The 22,722-nt window shown below is 42.1% G+C and overlaps 1 protein-coding gene across 4 annotated transcripts; it reads left to right on the top strand.

Annotated features, from left to right (window-relative positions):
- The first annotated feature begins 4,826 nt into the window (after positions 1-4,826).
- Positions 4,827-15,644, top strand: CCT8 (chaperonin containing TCP1 subunit 8). 4 transcript variants are annotated; one of them, XM_041422408.1, is made up of 16 exons: positions 4,827-4,965; positions 6,739-6,829; positions 7,448-7,527; positions 8,690-8,839; positions 9,105-9,285; positions 10,003-10,064; positions 10,735-10,872; positions 11,306-11,484; positions 11,601-11,667; positions 11,748-11,835; positions 11,943-12,058; positions 13,286-13,357; positions 13,529-13,693; positions 14,083-14,202; positions 14,641-14,739; positions 15,407-15,644. In XM_041422408.1, exons 1-15 carry the CDS (start codon positions 4,906-4,908, stop codon positions 14,731-14,733), a joined length of 1,662 nt encoding a protein of 553 aa, XP_041278342.1. In that variant the 5' UTR covers positions 4,827-4,905; the 3' UTR covers positions 14,734-14,739; positions 15,407-15,644. The 4 variants fall into 4 exon arrangements, with proteins under 4 accessions (XP_041278342.1, XP_041278339.1, XP_041278343.1 ...); XM_041422405.1 differs by having other exon boundaries at positions 14,641-14,765; XM_041422409.1 differs by having other exon boundaries at positions 14,641-14,771.
- The last annotated feature ends 7,078 nt before the right edge of the window (positions 15,645-22,722 follow it).

The following is a 22,722-nucleotide window of genomic DNA, read 5'->3' as shown; positions in this document are numbered from 1 at the left end:
AAGGAGAGACAAAATTCTTGTGGCCTGGCCAATAGATCCGTCTTGTCACGTCGGGGAGAATCTCTAAGCCTTCGTAACTCAGGGGTCTTTAATAGTCCTCTGCTGGGAGGGGAACAGGTACAGGACAGTGGAGAATAAGTCCATTGAGAACAAGAACAGACAGCCCCGTTTGGAAATAGGACAAAACCAGTCCCAGCAGTCAGGGCGACCCATTGTTTCAGGACTGGTTTCTATGGGAAACCAGTCTTGGTCCAGCAACCACACCTGCAGGCAACACTTGGCAGACATCCTGCTTCAGCCAGCCCAGTACCCCTATGTTAGAATTTTAAGGTATCAGTTTCAGTCCTTGGTGGGGGGGCTTCAATATCACTTGACGATGGTCGTAAAGCAGATGAGGGATTTTCCGTGGGGGATCACCAAAGTTACCTCAGAAAATCAGACTTTCTCCAAAGCGGGTGGCATCTGGCCAAGAGGTGGGGAAATTCATGGGCTATTGTGATGAGTGGGGATCATCCCTGCTTGAAGCAGTGTACTGTGGTGGCACAGCAAGCACACCTGCAAACAATCACTTGGCAAGCATCCACCTCAACCAGGCCAGAACTCCAGTCAGGGTCTTCAGGGTCCTAGTCTCTGTCCTTGCAATGGTCGTGAGGCAAATGAGGGAAACTTTGGACTGTCTCTTACACCTGTTTAGCTTGCAATCCTCTGCACAAGTGAGAGAAGCCCAGGATGAGGGTAGTGTTTAACCCAGGACCTGTAGAACAATGACCTAAGTAGTACTTAGCTGACTGGACGTACTCTAGTTAATTAGTCTGTTCCTTCCCATTACATTACAAGTGACATAAGTACAATCTGGGGGAAAGCTAAAGTAACTGCTGCTGCTGTTACTAAGAGGATTATTCTGAATGTTCAGCACTATGTGGTTCACAATTTTCTTTTTCAGGTTTAAGAATGATTCTCTGCAAACTCAGCACGACCCTTAGCCTTCCCTCAAGATGCCACTCACAGTTTTTTCACTGGCCAGTATTATTGGTGAAACACAATTGTTCTACTTACACTTCAGCAGATGCTTTTCAAACCCTTCTGTTCCATTGCTCAGGTTCCCACAGCTGAATAAGCAAACAAAAATTATCATTCTGTCCTTCTTATGAACTTCCCAAGATCTTGTTAAAATTTTACCCTCCTAGAATTTGACAAACAAGTGCCTATAGATAAGCTGGGGATTTCCATGTGCACAATTATAGATTTTGGGTGGGGAAAGTGCAGCCAACGGCCAATAGCCAACCCTCTGACCTTTGCATGGTCCTTTAGCATGTCAATGTCTATGCAGAAAATAAATGGTGGAGATGCATAGCTAAAAAAAGATCAAGGCAAGTCAAAGTTGTGATTAGACAGTGAGTCCCAAAGAAATCCTGGTTGTAACACAAAGAGATGTTTTTTAGTGTTAATTGAATACAGCTTAATACATAGATATTGTCTATATTAATAGTCACAAGCATACATATTTATTATGGTTTTAGTGGTATTCTGGCTTTAAAAAATGTAGGTAGCACAAGCTTTGATAAAAGCACTGTGCCAAGAGGGAAGTTCAGAAATCATAGCAATGTAGAATATCCTGAGTTGGGAGGGACCCACACTGAAGTCCAGTGGAGTAAGTGCTATGGAGGGAGCGGTCAGATATTGCCTGCTATTGGAGGGTTTCTGTGTGGATTGCTGATTTCCTCTGTCAGAAGTATTGTTGTTGTTAGTGCTTGTTTTCTAAACTCACTGGTGTTTCCGGTAAATTGTTCTTACCTCAGCCTGTGATCTTTATCTTTTATGCCTCTTCTCCTCTCTAGCCCACCGGGTGGTGGGATAGGGTGGGAAGGAAGGACAGTGAGCAGTGCATGGTTTCAATGGAAGTGGAAGCAATACATTGGGGAGTACCATTCCTAAAAGACAACTCCTCTCAGCCACCTCTCCTTCAGGCTGGACAAGCCAAGTGACCGCAGCCACTCCTTGTAGGGCTTCTTCTCAAGACCCTTCACCATCTTTGTAGCTCTCCTTTGGATGTACCCTTCTGATATTGGGGTGCCCAAAACTGCCCCCTGCACTTGAGGTGAGGCTGCTCCAGTGCAGAGCAGAGCAGAGCAGAGCAGGACAATCCTCTCCTTGGCCCAGCTGGCGATGCTGGGCCTGATACCCCTAGGACACAGCTGGCCCTCTTGTGACTCATATCCAACTTTCTGCAGACCAGAATCCCCAGGTCTCTTTCCCCAGTGCTGCTCTCCAGTGTCTTGCTCCTCAGTCTGTCCATACATGTGGGGCTGCCCCATCCCAGGTGCAGAATCCAGCACTCGTCTTTGTCACATTCCTTACAGATACCTGGAGAGAGCAGAAGACAGCAATGGCACAGAGAGAATGTAGATTATAAGGAGAAAAATTTAGACAAAGATTTGTAGAATTAGGGCAAAGTACAAAGAGTTATTCAAGCTGTATGCATCAATTAGCAGACATCCATCAATTTATAGAATCTAAAGTTTTCTGTGATGACTTAGAAGTAAGCACTTCCTCTATTCTCCATGGCTAACATTAGATTGCGGAAATTGCTTTATAAAGTATTTTGACCCTAGAACAAGATGGGTATTTCCTTCTTCCCTTGCTGCAGTATGGTGCAAGATACACTGAAAAAAAAGAAGAGAGGGATAATTGGGGTTGTTCCCCAGCAAATCTTTTTGGAAATGCCCAAAACTCTTTGGTCATGACAGACATGGCTGAGTAAGATCCCTCTTTGCTTCAAGTGGCATCTACCTCCAAATACTTCTGGTAAAACTGCATACAGAATGTTTCAAATTCATTTGTAGGGCAAATTATGTAGTTTCCCTCTATCATTACTCTTTTTAATACTTCCAGGCAGTGTACAAAACTGTTACTCTGTTTTACAGGGTAAAACAATTTAATTTCAAGAATTATGGGACAGTAAAATTAAACTGTGTTCTGAGGTTACTTAAGCAACACATAGCAAATGATTTAATGAACCTTGCAGGCAGCCTGCTGGAGAGGTGGGGTAACAGTGTCTGTTGGCTTACAGGCTCAGGTACTGCAATATTATTTCTAAGGCCCCGAACTTCTTGTCTTTAAACGCTGTATTTGATTCTGTGTGGCACAAAGTTAATAAAACTTGTCAAAATTAAAGCAGATCTACTGTCTCCTGGCAGGACCTCAACTACCTGCAGAGGTGTCAAGGTGGGCCTCCAAACTGCTCTTCACCATGTCTGCAGTGAGCATATTATTTGGCATTACCCTGGGTAACAAGCACTTGACTGTACTGCATCCAGCTCTGGGATCTCCCGCACAGGAAGGACGGGGACCTGTTGGAGTGAGTCCAGAGGAGACCACCAGGATGATTAAAGGGATGGAGCAACTCTGCTGTGAGGAAAGGCTGAGAGAATTGGGATTCAGCCTGGAAAAGAAAAGGCTTTGGACTGACCTCTTTGCAGCCTTCCAGCACCTGAAGGAAGCCTACATGGAAGGCGGGAAAGAGCTTATTTACAAGGGCATGCAGTGACAGTTCTTCAAAAAGTGGAATAGATACAATAATCAAAAGAAAGGATATTCCTTCGTGTTTGGTCTTTGTATACTTTCAAGATGAATCAACAAGTAGGGACATTTAATCCCTGAAACAGATAGCAGCTAACAAGCAAGTTCTAAGTGGTGTCAGAAAAACAAATTATTTGTTGTTAGCATTGCCTTGTTAAGGTTTAGGGTTTGACATGCTTTAATGCATTTTCAGATTTAGGATAGGGGAAAGAAGGATACCTCCTGATGCTGGACACAAAGAACGCAGACTTTATGGGCCAGAAGGATATCTGGCAGAAAAAGAACTAATAAAGCCAATTCAGCAGTTCTGTGGAAATCAGCTCGAACTGGGTGAAGGGTAATCTGGCAGGAGGAGATCATTACCACTGACTCACAGGCTCAAGAAATTCACAGACTCAAAAGACTAATTGGCATGAGAAGCAAGAATAATTTTTAAAAAGCAGACAGGATACTAATTAATAAGAGAACTATGTAACTTGCAGCCAAAGAACACTAACTCCTTTGTGTGCTGAAATGTATTTGTAGAAAAAAGTTTTCATAGTTAGCATGAATGATTTGTGGAAGACCATTGAGCACCCAGGCTTGTGCAATTCTGAAATAAATTATCAATCTTGAGTGTTTAATTATTGGCATGTTGCACACCAATAACAAATCTGATTTTTGTGGACACTAACAGGACAAGGGGAAATGGCTTCAAGATGAAAGCAAGGAGATTTAGATTGGGTATTGGAAGAAAGCCTTCCCTGTGAGGGTGGCGAGGCCCTGGCACACGTTGTCCAGAGCAGTTGTGGCTGCCCCATCCCTGGAAGTGTCCAAGGCCCGGTTGGATGGGGCTTGGAAGAATCCAGCCTAGGGCCAGGTGTCCCTGCCCATGGCAGGGGCTGAAAATGGATGAGCTTCAAGGTCCTTCAAGGACCCAAATCACTGTGTGGTTCTATGATACCTAATTTTCCTATCGGTGCATTGTGCTTACATTTGGGTAAGTACGTACTAAGTGAAACGCTTGACACGAGTCGGCTCAGTTTTATGACGTTTATCATCAGTGGCCATGAAAACTCTGCACTGTTCCTGGAACTTCAACAAAACGTACCGAGGAACGGCCGGGGACGGTCTCCTGAAGGGGACATAGAAAGAAAGAGGGAGCCAACCCACCCGCCCGGCGCTCCCCGGGCGGCGAACCCGGCCAGGGCCCGCGGGGCCTCAGGAGCGGCACAAGCCCTGCGCGGCCGCGGCCCGCCCGCCCCGCGCCTGCGCGGCGCCGCGCTCCCGCCGTGCCCCGCGCGCTCCCGCCGCCGCAGCCCCGGAGCGGAGCGGAGCGGAGCGGAGATGGCGCTGCACGTCCCCAAGGCCCCGGGCTTCGCCCAGATGCTCAAGGAGGGCGCGAAGGTGAGACCGCATTCGGATGGATGCGCGCATAAATGCATGGATGGGTGCGGCAGGAGTCTCAGGGTGGCGGTGCGGGAGAAGCCCCGGGAGGCCGGCGGGGCCCGGCGGCACCACGTGTCCCGCGGGGCGGGGGCCCGGTGCTTCTCCCGGCCCGGGGCTTCTCCCGGCCCGGGGCCCCTCCGCGGCCTTGGCGCTGCGGGGATCGGGGCCTGCCCGGCTCTGCGGGGCGGCGCCCGGCGCACGCGGCTTCCAGAAAGCTCTGCGGGCCGGGATCCCGCTCCCCGCCCCGCCCTCGGGCCGGGCCCTGCCGCTGCATCCCGCCGCCCCGGGATGCGCCCGGGCCCCACTCGTGCCCGCGCTGTTCGGACCGCTTCGCAGGGGCTGGGCAGCAACATCAGCCGGGCCCTGCAGTTAAAGCTGTTCAGAAGTATCCGGGTCGTTCTGCTTCATTTTTTTTCTGATACTTTGTCAGCGATGAAGAACAATGAAATGTTTTCTATATATTTCCTTGCCAGTAAATCCGGCTTCACTGTATTTAACGTTAACATAATTAAGATTTTGGTAGAGTTGAAGGATATGTGTTAATAAAGGAGAAGCTTTCTTTGAAAAGTGGGCAGAAAGCAAGCAAGTGTGGGTTTTTTTCTTTTTTATTAATACAATAATTAGGAGAGTTTGTATTGGAAGGGACCTTAAAGATCATTTAGCTCCAAGCCCCATCTGGTCTTGGACATTTCCAGGGTTGTGCATCTACAGTTTTTCTGGGAAATCCGTGCCAGAGCCTCACAACCCTTGCAGGGAAGAATTTCGGGGCTTCCTAACACTTAATCTAAACCTACTCTCTTTCAATGTGAAGACATCGACCCTTCTCCTGTCTCTCCAGACCCTTGTCCAAAGTCCCTTTCCCCAAGAAAGAGGGAAAATAGGAAAGTTTTCAGTTTGCTGTTACTTAATAGAAAGAAGAGTGAAGGTAGCAGCTCTGAAAGCCCTTTGTGTTTCTTTTTAGAATCCTTCTATCATTTTTGGAGCCAAATTATGGCCTGCGTTCAGGGCAGGGGCAGAACAAGGAAGTAGAGTGGCCTCAGTGTTAGAAAATTCAAGGCCAGAACAGCAAGAGTTGTCTTCTGCAAAACAAGGAGGAAGCTGGCAATCTAAGATGGTTATTACTACTTTTCTCCCTTCTCTTACAGGCTGCTCAGTACTTTTTTCCCTGCTTCTTCTTTCTTAAGGTCCTTTCTGGGAATCCCATCTTGTCTTAAGGTTTCCAGACTGAAGCCAGGCTTGATTACCTTCTCAAGCACAGATATTTTGTTTAATCACTCTGCTTCTGAATTTTCAAACTGCACATGTTTTAAATGTAGAACTGATTTGAATTATTTTTGTATCATGCAAAGTGTGAGAGAGAACGATGTACAGAAACCCTTGCCCCTCTCCAGCTGGGTCTTGGTTGTTTTCTGTTTATTTTTGGCATGGTACAAAACTTTTTTGGAAGACTGAGGGAATGCAAACTGTATTGCAAGTCAAGTCACTGTTCAGATTTTCTCTTTGGCAGCTTTTTGTGCCTGCTGAGGTGCCTAGTTGAGAAGGTGTACGCAGTAGTTCTTACTGTCTTTGGGTAAGGTTTGCTGTCTGTTTAAACTGTATGTGAAATACCAAATGTATATTAATAAAAAAACTTAGAGGGACTCAGTAGATTGATGCTGCTTTGATGAGAAATTACTAGTTCATCACTTTTTTTTTGTTAGCCTAATTCTGATCAGTCGTTGTTCTCTTCAGCATTATTCAGGACTAGAGGAAGCTGTCTATAGAAACATCCAGGCGTGTAAAGAACTTGCTCAAACCACCCGTACAGCATATGGACCAAATGGTAAATAAATTCTAAAATTATTGCTGCATTTTTGAGACAAATGCAATGTTTGGAGGCTGAACATACCTTGACAAAGAAGCAGCTGTTTGTTTCTGGGGGAAACACATTGGGCTTTCTCTAAAACTGCAAAAGTGTAACTATTTCTTTGTGACTGTAGAAAACAGATTTTTTGTTTTGACAGCTCTTGAGTTATGCTCAGTGCCTGCTTTTGCCAGGTTTTTGTAGCAGTTACTGTGTTCTCTCTGAAACACAGTATAAAATACGTGAAAAAGCATAAAAATTAAAGGAAACATGATAACATGATAGGTAGTCATAGTGAAAATAATCTTGTTCAGTCAGATATATGGAAACAAAATATTCTCCTGTATCATTTAATTAAATTATGTGCTGGTATTTCAGAACAGAAAACTGCTTATTCAGAAATTACTGATTTCTCCTTAATGTCCTACACTTCAAGTATTATTTCACAAAAATGTTTTGAAGTTCTTAAATTATAAACAGAGCTCACCATTTTAATGTGCAAGATACACCTGAAAGTTAAGAAACACTGTTCGTGCACAAAATATTGTTTGCATGAGGAATTATTTCTATAAATTGGATTTTTTTTTCCCCATTTAGGAATGAACAAAATGGTTATCAATCATCTTGAAAAGCTTTTTGTTACAAATGATGCTGCTACTATCCTGAGAGAGTTAGAGGTAAGTTGTCTTCCTTCAGGTGATGTCAGTTGTGAGCCAGTGTTTCTGCTCGTGGGCTGTTATGGTTCTTACTGTCACTAAGGAAATGTTATTTACATATGTCACTTTGGAAGTCATTTACTTTTTTCACTGAATTTGAGGTGCACAGTAAAGAATAAATTCTTTTGTGAAGCATCATTTATAATTATAGGAAATGCTTAATAATTCCTTACTTTCCCCCAAAACCAGTAGGTTTAAAAGAGGATATGTCTAGAAATGCCGTGGTTTGGAAAAGTCTGCATGACATAGCTGTTGAGTTAATCTCCCAATGTTGTTGCTTGCCATGTTCTCCTGACTGTTTAGAATCCATCAATTAAATTTAAGAATCTGAGGCTATAGTAGCATCCTTCTGTGAATACTGTGAAGGCATGAAAAGACTTTCCTCTCCTAATTGTTCCTGTGACCTCAAATTTATATTTGTGACATAACGTGAATAATATTTTCCTGAATTTTGTGCTTAGTGATAGAGATTATGTGAATATGAAGTATTTACTTACTGAATACATTATGTTGGTGTTCAATATGAGTAGAATAATTGTGGAAGTCTCAGTTCTGTTTTTAAAAAAATATCATCTGCATACTAGTGACCTGATCTGATACGTTTTGCCTGTTACTTTCTGGTATAAAATGGCAGGTATAAGCCTTCAGGAATATTGCATTTTATTGCATTTATATGAAAGAAAAATGAAGCAGTGCAATCTTTAAGCAGAACCCTCCCCCACTCCCCCCCTTAAAATGAAACTCTTGTTTAGACACATATATTGTATGTTACACATGAATTCAATTTGAAGATCTAAACTCCAGACTTCTCCTGTTGCAGAACTCAGTTGTGAAGCCACTGCATCCTGTGAAAGTAGCTCAGAGCCAGTGTCAGGGATATCTAATGTATGTTGTAGTGGCAATGTTCAGTTCTCTGATTTTTTTAATATATATTTATGCTTTTTCTTACTAGAGAAGTTAGCCAATTAAGAATATCTGTGCTGCTTTCTTTCCAATTTTGTGCATTCTTTATATCTCTAGGTACAGTTTGAAATAAGAGAACTTAAAAAGATGCATAGAAAATGCCTGAAGCTGCAATCTTAGGTAGTGTGTTAGTCACCAAGATCTGTATCTTCTTTTAAAGGTCCAGCATCCTGCTGCGAAAATGCTTGTGATGGCTTCACACATGCAGGAACAAGAGGTTGGAGATGGAACAAATTTTGTCCTTGTTTTTGCTGGAGTTCTTTTGGAGTTAGCAGAAGACCTTCTGAGGATGGGGTTGTCTGTCTCAGAGGCAAGTTATATTCTCATTACAGTTCACAGAGCTTGAATCCAGATTGCTGCTGATCAGTGTTCTTGGGTCATAATACTGTGAAATCATCTGCTTTCTTCCCACCTATTTTAGATAAAGGTGTTTGAAAGGGAACCATGTGTTCTGCTGCTTGTGATTGCTTGCTTCCCTTGTAAACTTTTGCATCTGTTAATATTTTGTGGCTATTTGAAAAGCCATTAAAAGCAGTATGAATTCTTGTAGTGACTATTTACTGTTTGCTACACAGGTGATTGAAGGATATGAAAAGGCTTGCAAGAAAGCCCTAGAAATTCTTCCAGATTTGGTGTGCTGTTCTGCAAAGAACCTTCGAGATGTTGAGGAAGTGGCATCTTTGTTGTTCACCTCAGTCATGAGCAAACAATACGGCAATGAACGGTTCTTGGCAAAGCTTATCGCTCAGGCCTGTGGTAAGTGGGGCTGGAATAGGTATGGGCACACAGCTAAAAAACTCTGAGAGTTGGTTTGGTTATGGTCCTTACATCTTCCTATAAGATAGGAAGGATGGTTAGTTTAGCAGGTTGGATTGGATGGAACGCTTTACCTCTGAAGTGAGGGTAATCTTCCTCATGTTGAACTCTTCATTGGTGTTGTAGCTCAGAAAAGGTTTGCCTTTCCTACTAGGCATTTCTAGAAATAGCTTTCAAGTCTTTTTAGTGCAGAAATCCATCTTTCTCCCTCTTTTTATGATCATAAGGATGTCATATTATGCTTCACATAAGCTGTTTTTAGTTGCAGCCACAGAACAATGGAAGTAAGACTGTAGTTCTGTTGAGTTGTTATCCCTTTAGATTTCTGGGATAAAACTTGCATTTTTAATTCCAGTGATTTCTCTAAATACTCTGGGTTAGACTTACCTCTTGACTTTACCTGTGTGAGTGCATATTTGAACTTAATTAACTGAGCAGCCTGAATAAATGCTTCTTTCTGATTATTACTTTGTAAAAACAAAATGTCTCTTTATGCCAGTTATTAGCAGGTTATGATTGTCTTGAATTTAGGCAGACATCTCAAACTACTGAAATTAAATAGTTCAGAAAAATTCCAGGCATTATTTGTGGTGTCATTGTTCTACTTTATTTGTTAGGCAAGACATATTCATTATTTTTCTTCTTTTTTTTCCCCAGTTTCTATTCTTCCTGATTCTGGTCATTTCAATGTTGATAATATCAGAGTGTGCAAAATTGTGGTAAGTTTGAAGTAGATGGCTTTGTTGTAATTATTAAGGTAAATAGTGTAATGAGGGTTAATCTTTGAATTTCCAGAGTCTTTTCTGGTTTTGTTGTGGCAGGTGTACTAACTTTTGGAAATTAGTCTTTCTCTTGTTTAGTGCCCAGTAGCAGCATTCAGAAACAAAAATCATTAATACTGGAAGTAATCTAAAATGGGAACCTCTTAGACAGTGTTTGTTGTTGCTGAATGAGCTGAAGTCTTATACTTAGGGTGTTACATCCAAATGATTTTAAGGTCTGCTTTTCAGGCAGAGTAGTGCAGTTTTTGACCATAAATGGTCAGTAATACAATGTTCCCCCATTCACAGAATCAAAGAACAGTTTGGTTTGGGCTGGAATGTGTCTTAAAGATCACCCAGTTCCAGTTCCAGCCCCTTACCATGGGCAGGGACATCTTTCACTAGACCAGGTTGCTCCAAGCTCTGTCCAACCTGGCCTTTAACCCTTCCAGGGATGGGGCAGCCGCAGTTTCTCTGGGCAGCCAGGGCCTCACCACCCTCACAGGGAAGAATTTTTTCCTGATATTTAATCTAAACTTACTTTTTTTTTCAGTGAAAAACCATTCTCCCTTGTCCCATCACTACTTGCCCTTGTAAAAAGTCTCAGATTCTATTTATTTCCTTTCAGGGTGCTGGTATTTCTGCTTCCTCAGTACTGCATGGCATGGTTTTTAAAAAAGAAACTGAAGGAGATGTTACTTCTGTCAAAGATGCAAAAATAGCTGTGTATTCCTGCCCTTTTGATGGTATGATAACTGAAACTAAGGTATGTTATAGCTCAAAATAAGTTACATCTCTATTTATGCATATGTGTTCTTATTTTTAGACTTAGCTATAAATATTCTTGACACTTGGTGATTGAGATATTTTGGTGAATATTGATTTTCTTAGTATAGAAAAGTTCTGAACCTTGACTGTTTCACAGGGTTTTTGAGATAGGGGAAATGGTGTTGGTTTTTTTGGGTTATTTGAGCCAAGCTACACCTTGAATTTCTGAACCCCGAGGTTGTCTAGAATTGCCTGGTGATTTCCTTTTTTTTTTTTCTCTCTTGTTTTATCCTGTTGCTTGGGGAGTGTGTCAGTATTACAAAACAGGATGACTTAAGGTTTACAGATAGGCTGGGTGGCAAAATGGTTTGTCAGAATCTTGTAGGTGTGTGGTTTAATGCTGAATTTTAACAGTGCATGTGTTTTACTAGGGCACCGTCCTAATAAAGAATGCTGAAGAACTAATGAATTTCAGTAAAGGAGAAGAAAATCTAATGGATTTGCAAGTCAAGGCTATTGCTGATAGTGGTGCAAACGTAGTAGTAACAGGTGGCAAAGTGGCAGATATGGCTCTTCATTATGCCAACAAGTACAATCTTATGTTAGTAAGGTAAGTGCTGGGAGAGCATGAAAACATTTGGACTACCAGATTTATGAAATGTACTTGCCAAGTTAAGACAATACTTTTGCATGTGTTAACATTGTTACGGAAACTTCTTTTTAAAGGTTGAACTCCAAGTGGGATCTGAGAAGACTGTGCAAAACTGTTGGTGCAACAGCCCTACCCAGACTGGTATGTACTTCCCAAATGAGGTGCAGGAGGATGAGAACTGATGAGCAGGTTCAGTTCTTAACTCGTGTTTTTTTTTCTAGACTCCCCCTACTCTTGAAGAAATGGGTCACTGCAGTAGTGTGTATTTATCGGAGGTTGGGGATACACAGGTTGTGGTGTTTAAGCATGGTATGTATGTTTTGTAGAATTGCTGACACTGCTGTTCTAAAGTGTGTTTGTATGTGTTTTGGATATAAGATTAATTAATTAATGCAGTAATGCATGTCTCTGAACAGAAAAGGAGGATGGAGCCATTTCTACTATCCTCATTCGTGGATCTACAGACAATCTGATGGATGATATAGAGAGAGCCGTGGATGATGGTGTCAATACTTTCAAAGTACTCACAAGGGTGAGTAATGAGAACACTTGAGTTATCAAAAGTGAGAAGTGGATCATTTTGAGGCAAGTCTTGAGCCTGCTCTGTGCTCATTTGCTACCAGAGGCTGTAGATACTAATCTGCTTAGGTGCCTTCTGGAGCTGGAGAGGTGGCTGTGTAGTACTGAGCTGTGGAGGGCTGTGGAGGGAAGATGGCTGTTGTTGTGAACATGGGCTACATAGAAGGTGGTGTTTAGCATGGACTGCACTCAGTTTTCCAGTAATTGAGCGAGTGCTTGGAGGTGGATTACCTTTACCACTTTTTAAAGACAGTCAGCTCTTTCTTGACTTACTCCCTGAATGTTTTGTAATGTTCCTTGGAAACCAGGCACAGAAGAAAAGCTAGATAGCTTTGTCACTTGGGATCAGGAGAAAGTGATTGGTTGCAGACTCAGTTTCTAGTTCATTCATGCTTCCTCCAGATAATACAGGTAGGTTTTTATGGATGGAGGAACTCGGTTTTACACAGGATTTTTTTTGTGGGAGCAATTTATATGGTCTTATTATTTCAATTTTTTTTAATACAAAAATAAATGTTCCTGTATTGACTTGGAAAACAGCATGCAAAAATTGCTAAAACTGTTAGAATCTCAATATCCTCTACATACCAAGACATGGATATTGATTTTGAGTACAGAAATGCTGTGCATTTATGATTGTCTCCAGGAGTTGTCCTGTTTTAAGGTTTATGATGATTACTTTGAGGGCTAAGAGACCAGAGTTAATAAGTAAATTCTGGTTTGCCAAAGGATGTACAAAATGCTTAATTTAAAATGCAAGAAAACAAAAGTCCCAACACCTTGTAATACCTGTTGACACATTAAACTTCGTGTGCAGTAGATTGGTTTCCTGTATGATATTTCCCACCAAAATAGTGGAAAAAATGAAAAAATCTAGGAATGCCGTTGCAGTTAACCAGGAGTTGAATTTTTTTTTTTTTAAAAGCCAAGACACAAATCCTACTGCATTATTATTTTGGTTTTTACAAAAGAAGCTGTTTTTCTTGAAAGGCATTGGAATGAATGAGTAAATTCTGGTAGATTTCCCTTAAATGCATGTTTGTTCTGAAGTGGATTCTTAGTAAGTCTGTGTGGAATAAAGTTCTGTTGCATTCTTGATAGACAAGAAAAATCCTAAAAAAAATAAGAAGTAATGAATGTTTTAAGCAAAACATTGTGTTTTGGTGTGGTCTTTCCACAGGATAAACGTCTTGTTCCTGGAGGTGGTGCGACAGAGATTGAATTAGCCAAGCAGATCACATCTTATGGAGAGGTATGGCAAACAGGCTTCTTGGCTTTTCATCTTCACACACACGTTCTTACAAAAAACCACAAGTATTATGTCATACCAACATACATATTTGGGTAATAACAAGTGTGGGGGGAAATGCCTCCCTATCTTACAGTTTTTGAAATGCTGACATGGTTTTCATCTTCATTTTAGACTTGTCCTGGGCTTGACCAATATGCCATCAAGAAGTTTGCTGAGGCATTTGAAGCCATTCCTCGAGCACTGGCAGAAAACTCTGGGGTAAAAGCTAATGAGGTCATCTCCAAGCTTTATGCCATGCATCAGGAAGGGAAGAAGAATGTTGGATTTGATATTGAGGTAAATAATCTCTGATGTTACTTGTTGCCCTGCAGTGCAGGGTTATACTTAATAGTACTTCTGTCAGTATGAAGTATTTATAGATTATTTTAAATTGTTGGGAGCTCTGTGTTGCACAGTCTAGAATAATAACTTTTTGGATCTGAAATCCTTAAATGTTCTTTTATCAGCAGACAGTTCAGTTCAGTATAGTATGATGGCCTTATGTCAGAGGTGGAGGGGGATACTGTCACTGAACTAATGTGACAGGCTGTAGGTCTTCCTCTTCCTGCTAATGGATTAGGAATGAAAGTTTTCTAAAGGGAGAAGATGAGACTGGAAAAGTGATACCACCTTGCTAGGTGAAAGCCTGAGAAAGTTTTGAATAATGTTTTTTCCCCATCTGACAGGCCGAAGCTGCTGCAGTGAAGGACATGTTGGAAGCTGGTGTGTTAGACACGTATCTTGGAAAATTCTGGGGTATCAAGCTAGCTACAAATGCAGCAGTAACTGTCCTAAGGGTTGATCAGGTAAGTTCATGTGCATTTGGGTGCTGAATTAAAACCTGGCTTAACCCTCATGCAAATAAGTGGAATCTCCTGCAAATGCAAGGTGTAAACATAATGCTACTGGAGAATGTGGTTTGTTCATTTCTGGAAGCCAGGAAGGCGTTTTTTCAAGAGCTTGTAATCTGGAATGTGGCTGCTTCTATAGCAGTACTATTAATGTTTGTTGGGATATTTTTTTTAAAGATTTTGTTGGTACTTTGAAGACAGTTTATATTTGTATCCAGAGAGCTACCCCAACTTCTGTAGGAGCAAGCTTTAGTAGAAGAGACCTTCTCGCATACATTTTTACATGAAAATCCAATTTTTAGGAAAAAGAGAGGTTACAGTCGTGAGGATAAAAATCTTAAATTATTTTATGAAACTTCAGCAAAAATGAATTTGCATGTAAAATTTTTGTAGATTATTATGGCAAAAACAGCAGGCGGTCCAAAAGCCCCTAAGCAACAAGGACATTGGGATAAGGATGACTGGAAAGACGAGCCTGAAAACTAGAGTGCAGTAAGCTCTGTGTCTCTAGCAGAGAGGTATCTGTGAGTGCATGCATGAGTTCATTGACAAGCACATGGCAGATTGTATGCTCCTTGAGAACACATAACACTGCTGTCTTCTGCTGTGTGCTGGTTGCTACATCCTGTATTTGTGCCCTTTGCAAATGGATTCTGCTCCTGAATCCAAATTTTCACGGAAGGGATGATGTGCAAGTGCAAGTTCAGGTTTACCTTACTTGTCTGTGTAGTCAGGGCAGAGAATGAGCTTTAACGTGGTAGGACTGATGGACTTCATGATTTTAAGGTGTGATACTTAGAGACAATAATTGAGAACAGTAGCTTGGTAATCCTTTCTGTAATGTGCACCCTGTTAACTAGTCTGCTGTTGGCATATTTAAGCACTCACTTTCTGTAGACTAACTGAAATCCTACTTTGCATGTAAAAATCAGGTAAAATGCCTTTTTTTACTGTATCAGGGCTCAGCCTCTACCATTCTCAAGAAAAAAAAGAAAAAGTTGTTAATATCTCAATGAGATAGATATTCACTGGCTTGGGTTCAGAGTAGGAAAGCTGCATGAATGTAGTGAATGCTAGCAGTCAGCATCGTGCGGCTGTAGAAGAAGGGTACAAGTCTGATTTTAACATTAGCTTTTTCTACTTCTCTATTCTCTTCAAGATTATTATGGCAAAACCAGCTGGTGGCCCAAAACCTCCATCAGGAAAGAAAGACTGGGATGAAGACCAAAATGATTGAACAATTTAACTGTATTTCTTAAGTGACATGACTTTGTGAGTTTTTTTTAATATCCCAGTTGGAGCCTGTCACAGTGTTTTGCTCTTGCCTTTAAATTATGAACAGTGTTCAATGGAGTGCAGAACTTCAAACACCTCAATAAATGTACTCACTGTTAAAATGTGGACTTACTTCATTTCTAGCTGGCATGACCTGTTGTTCCCAATATGTGAATGTGTAGGGGATGAATGACACTGTGGGTATGATGGGGTGACCCTTGGCTGGCTGCCTGCTGCTCTCTTCCGATGAACAAGAAGGCAGAACTTCTCAGGGGCTGAGTTAAAGGGGGAGATCACATACCAGTTCCTGTTGCAGGCACAAGGGACTCAATGTGCAGGTAGGCTGACCGTGAGCCTGCTGCAGGGAGCTCATGATCCACGATTGTCGTGGCTCTTTGTGTTCTTACTTGCACTCCTTGGCCAGTACTGGAGTGTAAATAGTCAAATGAATGTTGAAATAATTGTTACAGCAGGTTCGCCTGCATTCAGTAGCTCCTCTCCTGAGACCCCACTTGGAGCACTGTGTACAGATACGGTGCCTCAAACATAAGAGAGACAGGGGACTGTTTAAACTAGTCCAGACGAGGGTCACCAAGTTGAGAAGGGGACTGAGCACCTTCCCTGTGGACAGGGGCAGAGAAAGTCAGGGCTGGGCAGCCTGGAGAAGAGAAGGTTGAGTGGAAACCTCACAGCATCTTCAAGTGTCTGAAGGGGCTACAGGGAAGTTGGAGAGGGACTCTGCATCAGGGAGTATAGTGACCAGACTAAGGGGAATGCCTTCAAACTGAAACGGAAAATTTAGGGTTGATACACAAGGAGAAATTCTCCCCTGTGAGGTCTTGGCACAGGTTGCCCAGAGACACTGTGGCTGCCCCATGCCTGGAAGTGTTCAAGGCCAGGCTGGATGGGGCTTGAAGCAGCCTGGTCTAGTGGGACATGTCCCTGCCCATGGCACGGGTTTGGAACTGGACGATCTTTAAGGTCCTTTCCCACACAAACCAATTTATGATTCTATATTTCATTTTTTTTACTTGTAGCTCTCACCTCACTCTTGTAATTCCCCATGCTCTCAAAAGGGCATCCTGACAGCAGTGAACTGCATCACATTCTAATGACCTTAAAAATAAATGCTGAGCAGCACTAGCCAGCATGATGCAGAGGGCTGGAATCTTTCAGCTGAAGTCCTCTGTTAAGATTAATCTTAGGAAGTAAACAGCTTATGTGTCTCCAAGTAGCTTGAAAGGAGAACTGCACTTGAAATCCTAGCCACTTCAATAATTAATCCTTTTACTACTCTTGCCAGTGCTACTCTATCTCACAGCCAGAAGGGAGTGGAAGGCTAAATCAAGTCTGGAGCGATCTTATGCCTAAATAAGGCTGCCATACAACAGCTCTACTAATGCTGGCTTTATAGTCAGTTGTTGGTGAGGCTGAAAAATAAACTCAGCAAGTTTTCAGAAGGATTGGCATACTGCTATAGTCAGCTGCATGAGGGCCACTGCTGATGGTTCTAAGGGTTACAAGAACAAGATGCCCATTTTCTTAGTAAGGCTCTTGTGAAAAATGCACTGAATGCAAGCAGCTGCTGCTCTAGTGTGGCAGACCCAAGACTTTATTCACATGAAAGCCAACATGAAGCTTGTGGAGGAGAGAACTTCAAAGTTACAAGTCAGTTCAGGACTACTGGTCCTTATGCCTGCTCTGCGGAAAAGCTACAGGGGACTGCCTGTAGTGAGAGTGAACCAAGCACTCAGCCTTGCTGAGCTTTTGCAGTCAGCAAAAGAATTCCTGGAGCATTTGCAAACTTGAGACCTCCTCTATTGGACATAAACCAATAGTGAAAAGAGAGCTGAAGCTGCAATTGTTTTGGCTCTTAAGATGTGTTGGCTTATTATGCTTCAGCTTCTTATGCTTGGAACCCAGGTCTAAAAAATGCATGGGAACAAGATTAACTACAGTTCAAAAGTAGAGCTGATTGCTTTAAAGTGAAAAACTTGCTGGTCGAGATTTATATCAACACTAGCGATTTGCATGTTCCTTTTCAACTACATATATATAGCATCAGCACATTCTCTGAAAGTGGCAGAGACTATTGTTACAGCCAAGCATTTCCAGCTGCAGTTCTGACTGACAGAAGTGCCAGGACAGAAGGCATTTGCCAACCTGCCCTCTTTCCTGTGCAAACGGACATTCGCAGTGCAAATATTTTCACATTCTTTCATAGTCACCGTGTAGCACAGACACTGAAAAGCAGCAAAGCTGAATGCCTTCGCTGAGCTTTAGTTCTGTGCAGATCACAGAATGAAGCGGCAGAGTACTGGGACATTGTGTGCAGTGTACCTCATTGCAGAAGTCGAGAAAGGGCTCGTTGACAGAGTCAGGTGAGAATACACTTGTAGCCATGAGACTTCATCACAAAATGTAGGGATAAGCACTTTCTTAGACCTTCATTGCGGCAAAAGCTATGCAGCTATAGGTAACTGAAAAGCACGCCTCAATACAAGAGGTGTTCTAATGTCCCCTTCTTGTCAACCAGCTTGTGGTGTGGTATTGTGCTCTATCTCTTTTGAATAGAGAATGACTTATCCAGCAAAAGTGCTTCTCTTCTGGCTTCTTTCCCTACATGAGAGCAGTTTCGATCTGGAAAATGAAAAAGGTTCAACTGCACTTCAAGCTGAGAAAAAACCTTGCATAGTACGTAGTGGTTGTGTGCAGTATATGCGCTAAAAAGCGGCAAATCTGAATGCCTTCACTGGGCATCACAGCTGTCTGGATTACAGAAAGTGAAGAACGGAGCAGGAGAGCAGAGGGCTTGTGTGAGCAGTGCAGAAGTCCAGCAACAATTGCACAAGTCCAGCAACAGCTCGTTCACAAGCAGAGTCAGCTGAGAATACGCTTGCAGCTGTGGGACATCATCACACAACATGGAGATAAGCTTTTTACTACAGCTTCACTGCTGCAGATTTCTGCTAAACACAAGGTGTTCTTAAAGTCGTCCTTCACCTTTCACTGAAATAGCGCACACCAGAGATGACTCTGAGATGTGCACATAACTGAAGCTCAGCGAAGGCATTCAGCTTTGCTGCTTTTCAGTGTCTGTGCTACACATATGCACTGTGACATCTCTCAGGATCTTTTGCCTTTGTGAGGCTCGAATGTGCCTGCTGGTACTTTGAGCTGAGGAGGAGTGGGCAGAGAGTCCTGTGATCTTACAGCAGTTTGTAGGTTGCCTAGGAAAGAGGAGTGCCCCTTGAATGCCAAGCAAATACAAGTTTCGGGGCAAGCTCTGGGCAAGTGTGCTGTCCTGGCACAGTTTCCCCTTGCGAGACGTAGTGGACACTTCACTGTGTATCTTCATACAAGTCAGTCATGTAGAAGAGAGAAATTAACTTGTGGGAACATTGCATGATTTGAATGCAGAGTCACACTCATCCTTTGTTTCTTTGTTGTGTGCTTGGCATGGAACATGCTGTTTTGAAGAGGGAAGTACCTGAGAGACATTCCACTTTACAAACACATATGCTTCCCTATTCTTAGACCGCAGCACAGAGCCCTTATTCACATGGTAGTTTCCTTCCATTAGAAGGGTAACTCGTATAGCCAGGCTTCATCACCCCCTCCATCTTGTGGGGTAGTTCTTGGAAGAAAATAGATAGCAACTTTTCCATTCCACATGATTAATTTTTCATTCTGTTCCTAATGTACTTCAGGGAACAAGCTATCAATTCCTTACTGTTTCATGACCAAGGTATGAAACTATTAACTAAATTCCCATAGATACAATAAGGAATGAAAGTCTTTTATGCCTACAAACATGCCCTTATGTTATGAAAAGTATGGATTGTCAAGGATGGAAGAAGATCTGTATGAAAAGGGAGAAAACCCAGAAGCATGCAGGGATTTTCAGGTATGAAAGGGAAAATGATATTAAATTGTTGATGGAAAGAAATTGAGAGGGAGGAGGAGGAGGAGACACAAGCTGCCTTTGAGGCAGCTGACACAAGGACAGTCGGCCTCATGAGTAAACAAGAAAACCAAAAGAAACTTCACAACAATCTCATAAAAAACTTAGTGGACAAATGTGTAAACCCATTTGTTCATTTATTATGTGTATAAGATATATATATATATATATGTGTGCTTTATCCTGACAGAATTTTCAGGTAGCAAGCTAGTGTATGGCGCCTGGAACCAATGGTGTATTGGAAATGGCCAACATGTGGAACACGCATTATCCTGAACTCTACCATAGCAGAATCACAGAATCATAGAATGGCTGGGGTTGAATAAGACCTTAAAGGCCATCTAGTTCCAACTCTCTGACATGGGCAGGGACACCTTTTATTTGTTGAGCTATGAGGATCTTTCTGTAAAACTCCTGGAGCATAGCCAATATTATATTCCTTTAGAGATCCTCGCTGCCCTCAGGGAGTGGTGGATAGTCTACAGCTCCAGTACTTCAGCCAGACCCTCTGCCTTATTTAGTATCACTACTGCAGCAAGGACATCATCTATACTGTCTTTCTATCCAAAATAGATGCAAGGTACAACAAAGAATATACCCAAAACACTGACCACAGCTTATGGCCTTCAAAACAAAAATCTCAGGATGGCCATACTGGATCTTCTGATCCAAACCATCAGGAAATATTTCTTTATAGATGAAAAAGGTTTTTGTATTGCACAAAAAATAGTTATGTAAACCAGAGTTGCATGACCAAATATTTCTATTTAATTGGAATTATTTTTATCAATATTATTTATACATTTATTTTCAGTGTGTTTGGTAAAAAATGTAAAGTATTGTTTAAAAGAAATTATTGGATGTGTACTAAGTACTACAATTTAGTTGATGTGTTGGTTTTGCATGGCTTGGTTTTTGGTGGAGAGGGAAGAAGCCAGCCACAGAAATGATTTTTTGTGAAAAGCTGCTAGAAGCTTCCTCCATGCCTGGCAAGGCGAATCCATTCTTGGCTCTAAGAACAGACATGCTGCTAAGCCAATTAGAGAAGTTGCTAGCGCCTCTGTGATATATTAAAGAAGGAAATCAAAACTGCGGCCAGTTAACTTTTAAGTTTGCAAATTTTTGGGTTGGCACCCCATTGTCAGCCAGTGCGAGTGGCCGCAAATGGATGCCATTTTCCATGGGAAGAAGTCATTTCCCTAGGGTCTGGATATCAGCTCAGAGGTGGCATTTGGGGCTCTAAGGGAATGCTTGGTCCTAGTTGCTGTCAACTTTAGTTTTGGAGAAATCCAGCAAAGTTTACAAATCTTTAGGTTGGCACCCCAATGTTGGCAAGTGCGACTGGCTGCAAATGGATGCCATTTTCCATGGGAAGAAGTCATTTCCCTAGGGTCTGGATATCAGCTCAGAGGTGGCATTTTGGTATGCTTGGTCATAATTTCTGGCTTCCTTTGTTTTGGAGAATTTCAGTGAAGTTTGCAAATTTTTAGGTTGACACCGCACTGTCGGCCAGTGCGAGTGACCACAAACGAGGCCATTTTCCATGGGAAAAAGAAGGCATCTTCCCAGGGTCTGGCTCTCAGCTCAGAGATGGCATTTGGGATTCTAAGGGCATCCAGGGTCCTCATTGCTGGCATCTTTAGTTTTGGAGAAATCCAGCAAAGTTTGCAAATCTTTAGGTTGGCACCCCAGTGTCAGCCAGCACGAGTGGCCACAAATGAAGGCCATTTTCCATGGGAAAAAGAAGTAATTTCCTCAGGGTCTGTGTATCAGCTCAGAGGTGGCATTTGTCATCTGAATCATACTGGAAAGGTTTTCAGCTGTGTCTCACACTGAGAAAATGTGCCAGTATAACAAGCTTGCCTGCAGTGTTCCCCTGAAACTGATGGAGACTTGTACTTGGTCCACATTGACCTATATCTATTTGCCTGTTTTTGAAAGAACACAGAGATCTGAAAACAGTGGCATAAAATACTACATCACACTTGAAATAATAACACACAGTTGTCTGTAAAATTGTTTAGCCTTTTTTAAAATTCTGTGCATTATATAAGTAGTGGTAATGGCTAAAGCCTAAAAAGATTTTCCATTTCTATTCTATACTTTATTATTATTTAGAATGAATTGATAATGTGTTATTCAGTGCTGCACATATAAAACAGAACATATAGAACATATATTAAGGATCAAAATCACATGACTTGAAATTCAAAATAAACCAATTTTAAATTGTCTCTCTACTATTCTCATGCCTCTATCAATACAACCAGAGATGATGTCACTCATAACTGCAATCACAGAATGGTAGAATGCTTTGTGTTGGAAGAAACCTTTAAAGAATTTCTAGTTCTAAGCACCTGCCTTGGGCAGAGATACCCGACTCTAGATCTGGTTGCTCAAAACCCCCTCTAACCTGGCCTTGAACATTTCCACTGATGGGGAATCTACAACCTCTCTAGACAACCCATTCCAATGTGTCACCATTCTTATTCTAAAAAAGCTCTTCCTTGCAGACAATCTAAACCTTTATTCCCTCAGTTTAAAACCATTGCTCCTTGTCCTATCACTACAGACCCATGGTAAAATGTCTTTCTCCACCTTTCCTATAGGCTGCATTTACATATATGGAAAGGCCACAAGAAGGTGTCCCCACAGTCTTTTCCAGGCTGAAAACCACCAACTCTCTCCATTTTCTCTCATAAGAGAGGATCTGATCATTTTCATGGCCCTCCTCTGGGCTCACTCCAACAAGTTCCCTTCTTTCCTTTTCCGAGGACGCCAGAGTTGGATGCAATACTCAAGGTGTGGTCTCACAACAGCAGATTAGAAGGGGAAAATCACCTTCCACAACCTGCTGGCCAGTTGGCTTTTAGGTCTTCAAGCACATCATGGCAGTTCATGTCCAGTTTTTCATCCAACAGTACCCCAACTCCTTCTCTCTGTCTGGCTGCTTTTAATACCTTCATCACCCAGTCTGTACTGGCACTTTGCCTTGCTGAACTTTCGCATATTTACATGGGCTTACTACTCCAGCCTGTCCAGTCTCTGGATGGCATCCCATCCCTCAAATGTCAACCACACTACTCAGCTTGGTGTCACCTGCAAGTCGGCTGAGGGTGCTCTCAATCCCCCTGTCTACATCATCAATAAATATATTAAATAGTATCGGTCACAGTGCAGACACCTGAGGGAGACCTCTTGATACTGGTTTCCACTTGTACATTGAACCATTGACT

The sequence above is a fragment of the Onychostruthus taczanowskii genome, unplaced genomic scaffold, assembly GCF_017590055.1.
Source record: "Onychostruthus taczanowskii isolate IOZ18803 unplaced genomic scaffold, ASM1759005v1 scaffold73, whole genome shotgun sequence".
Classification (NCBI taxonomy): domain Eukaryota; kingdom Metazoa; phylum Chordata; class Aves; order Passeriformes; family Passeridae; genus Onychostruthus; species Onychostruthus taczanowskii.
The sequence above is the reverse complement of the archived record's forward strand: the minus strand, read 5'-3'. Positions and strand labels throughout refer to the sequence as shown.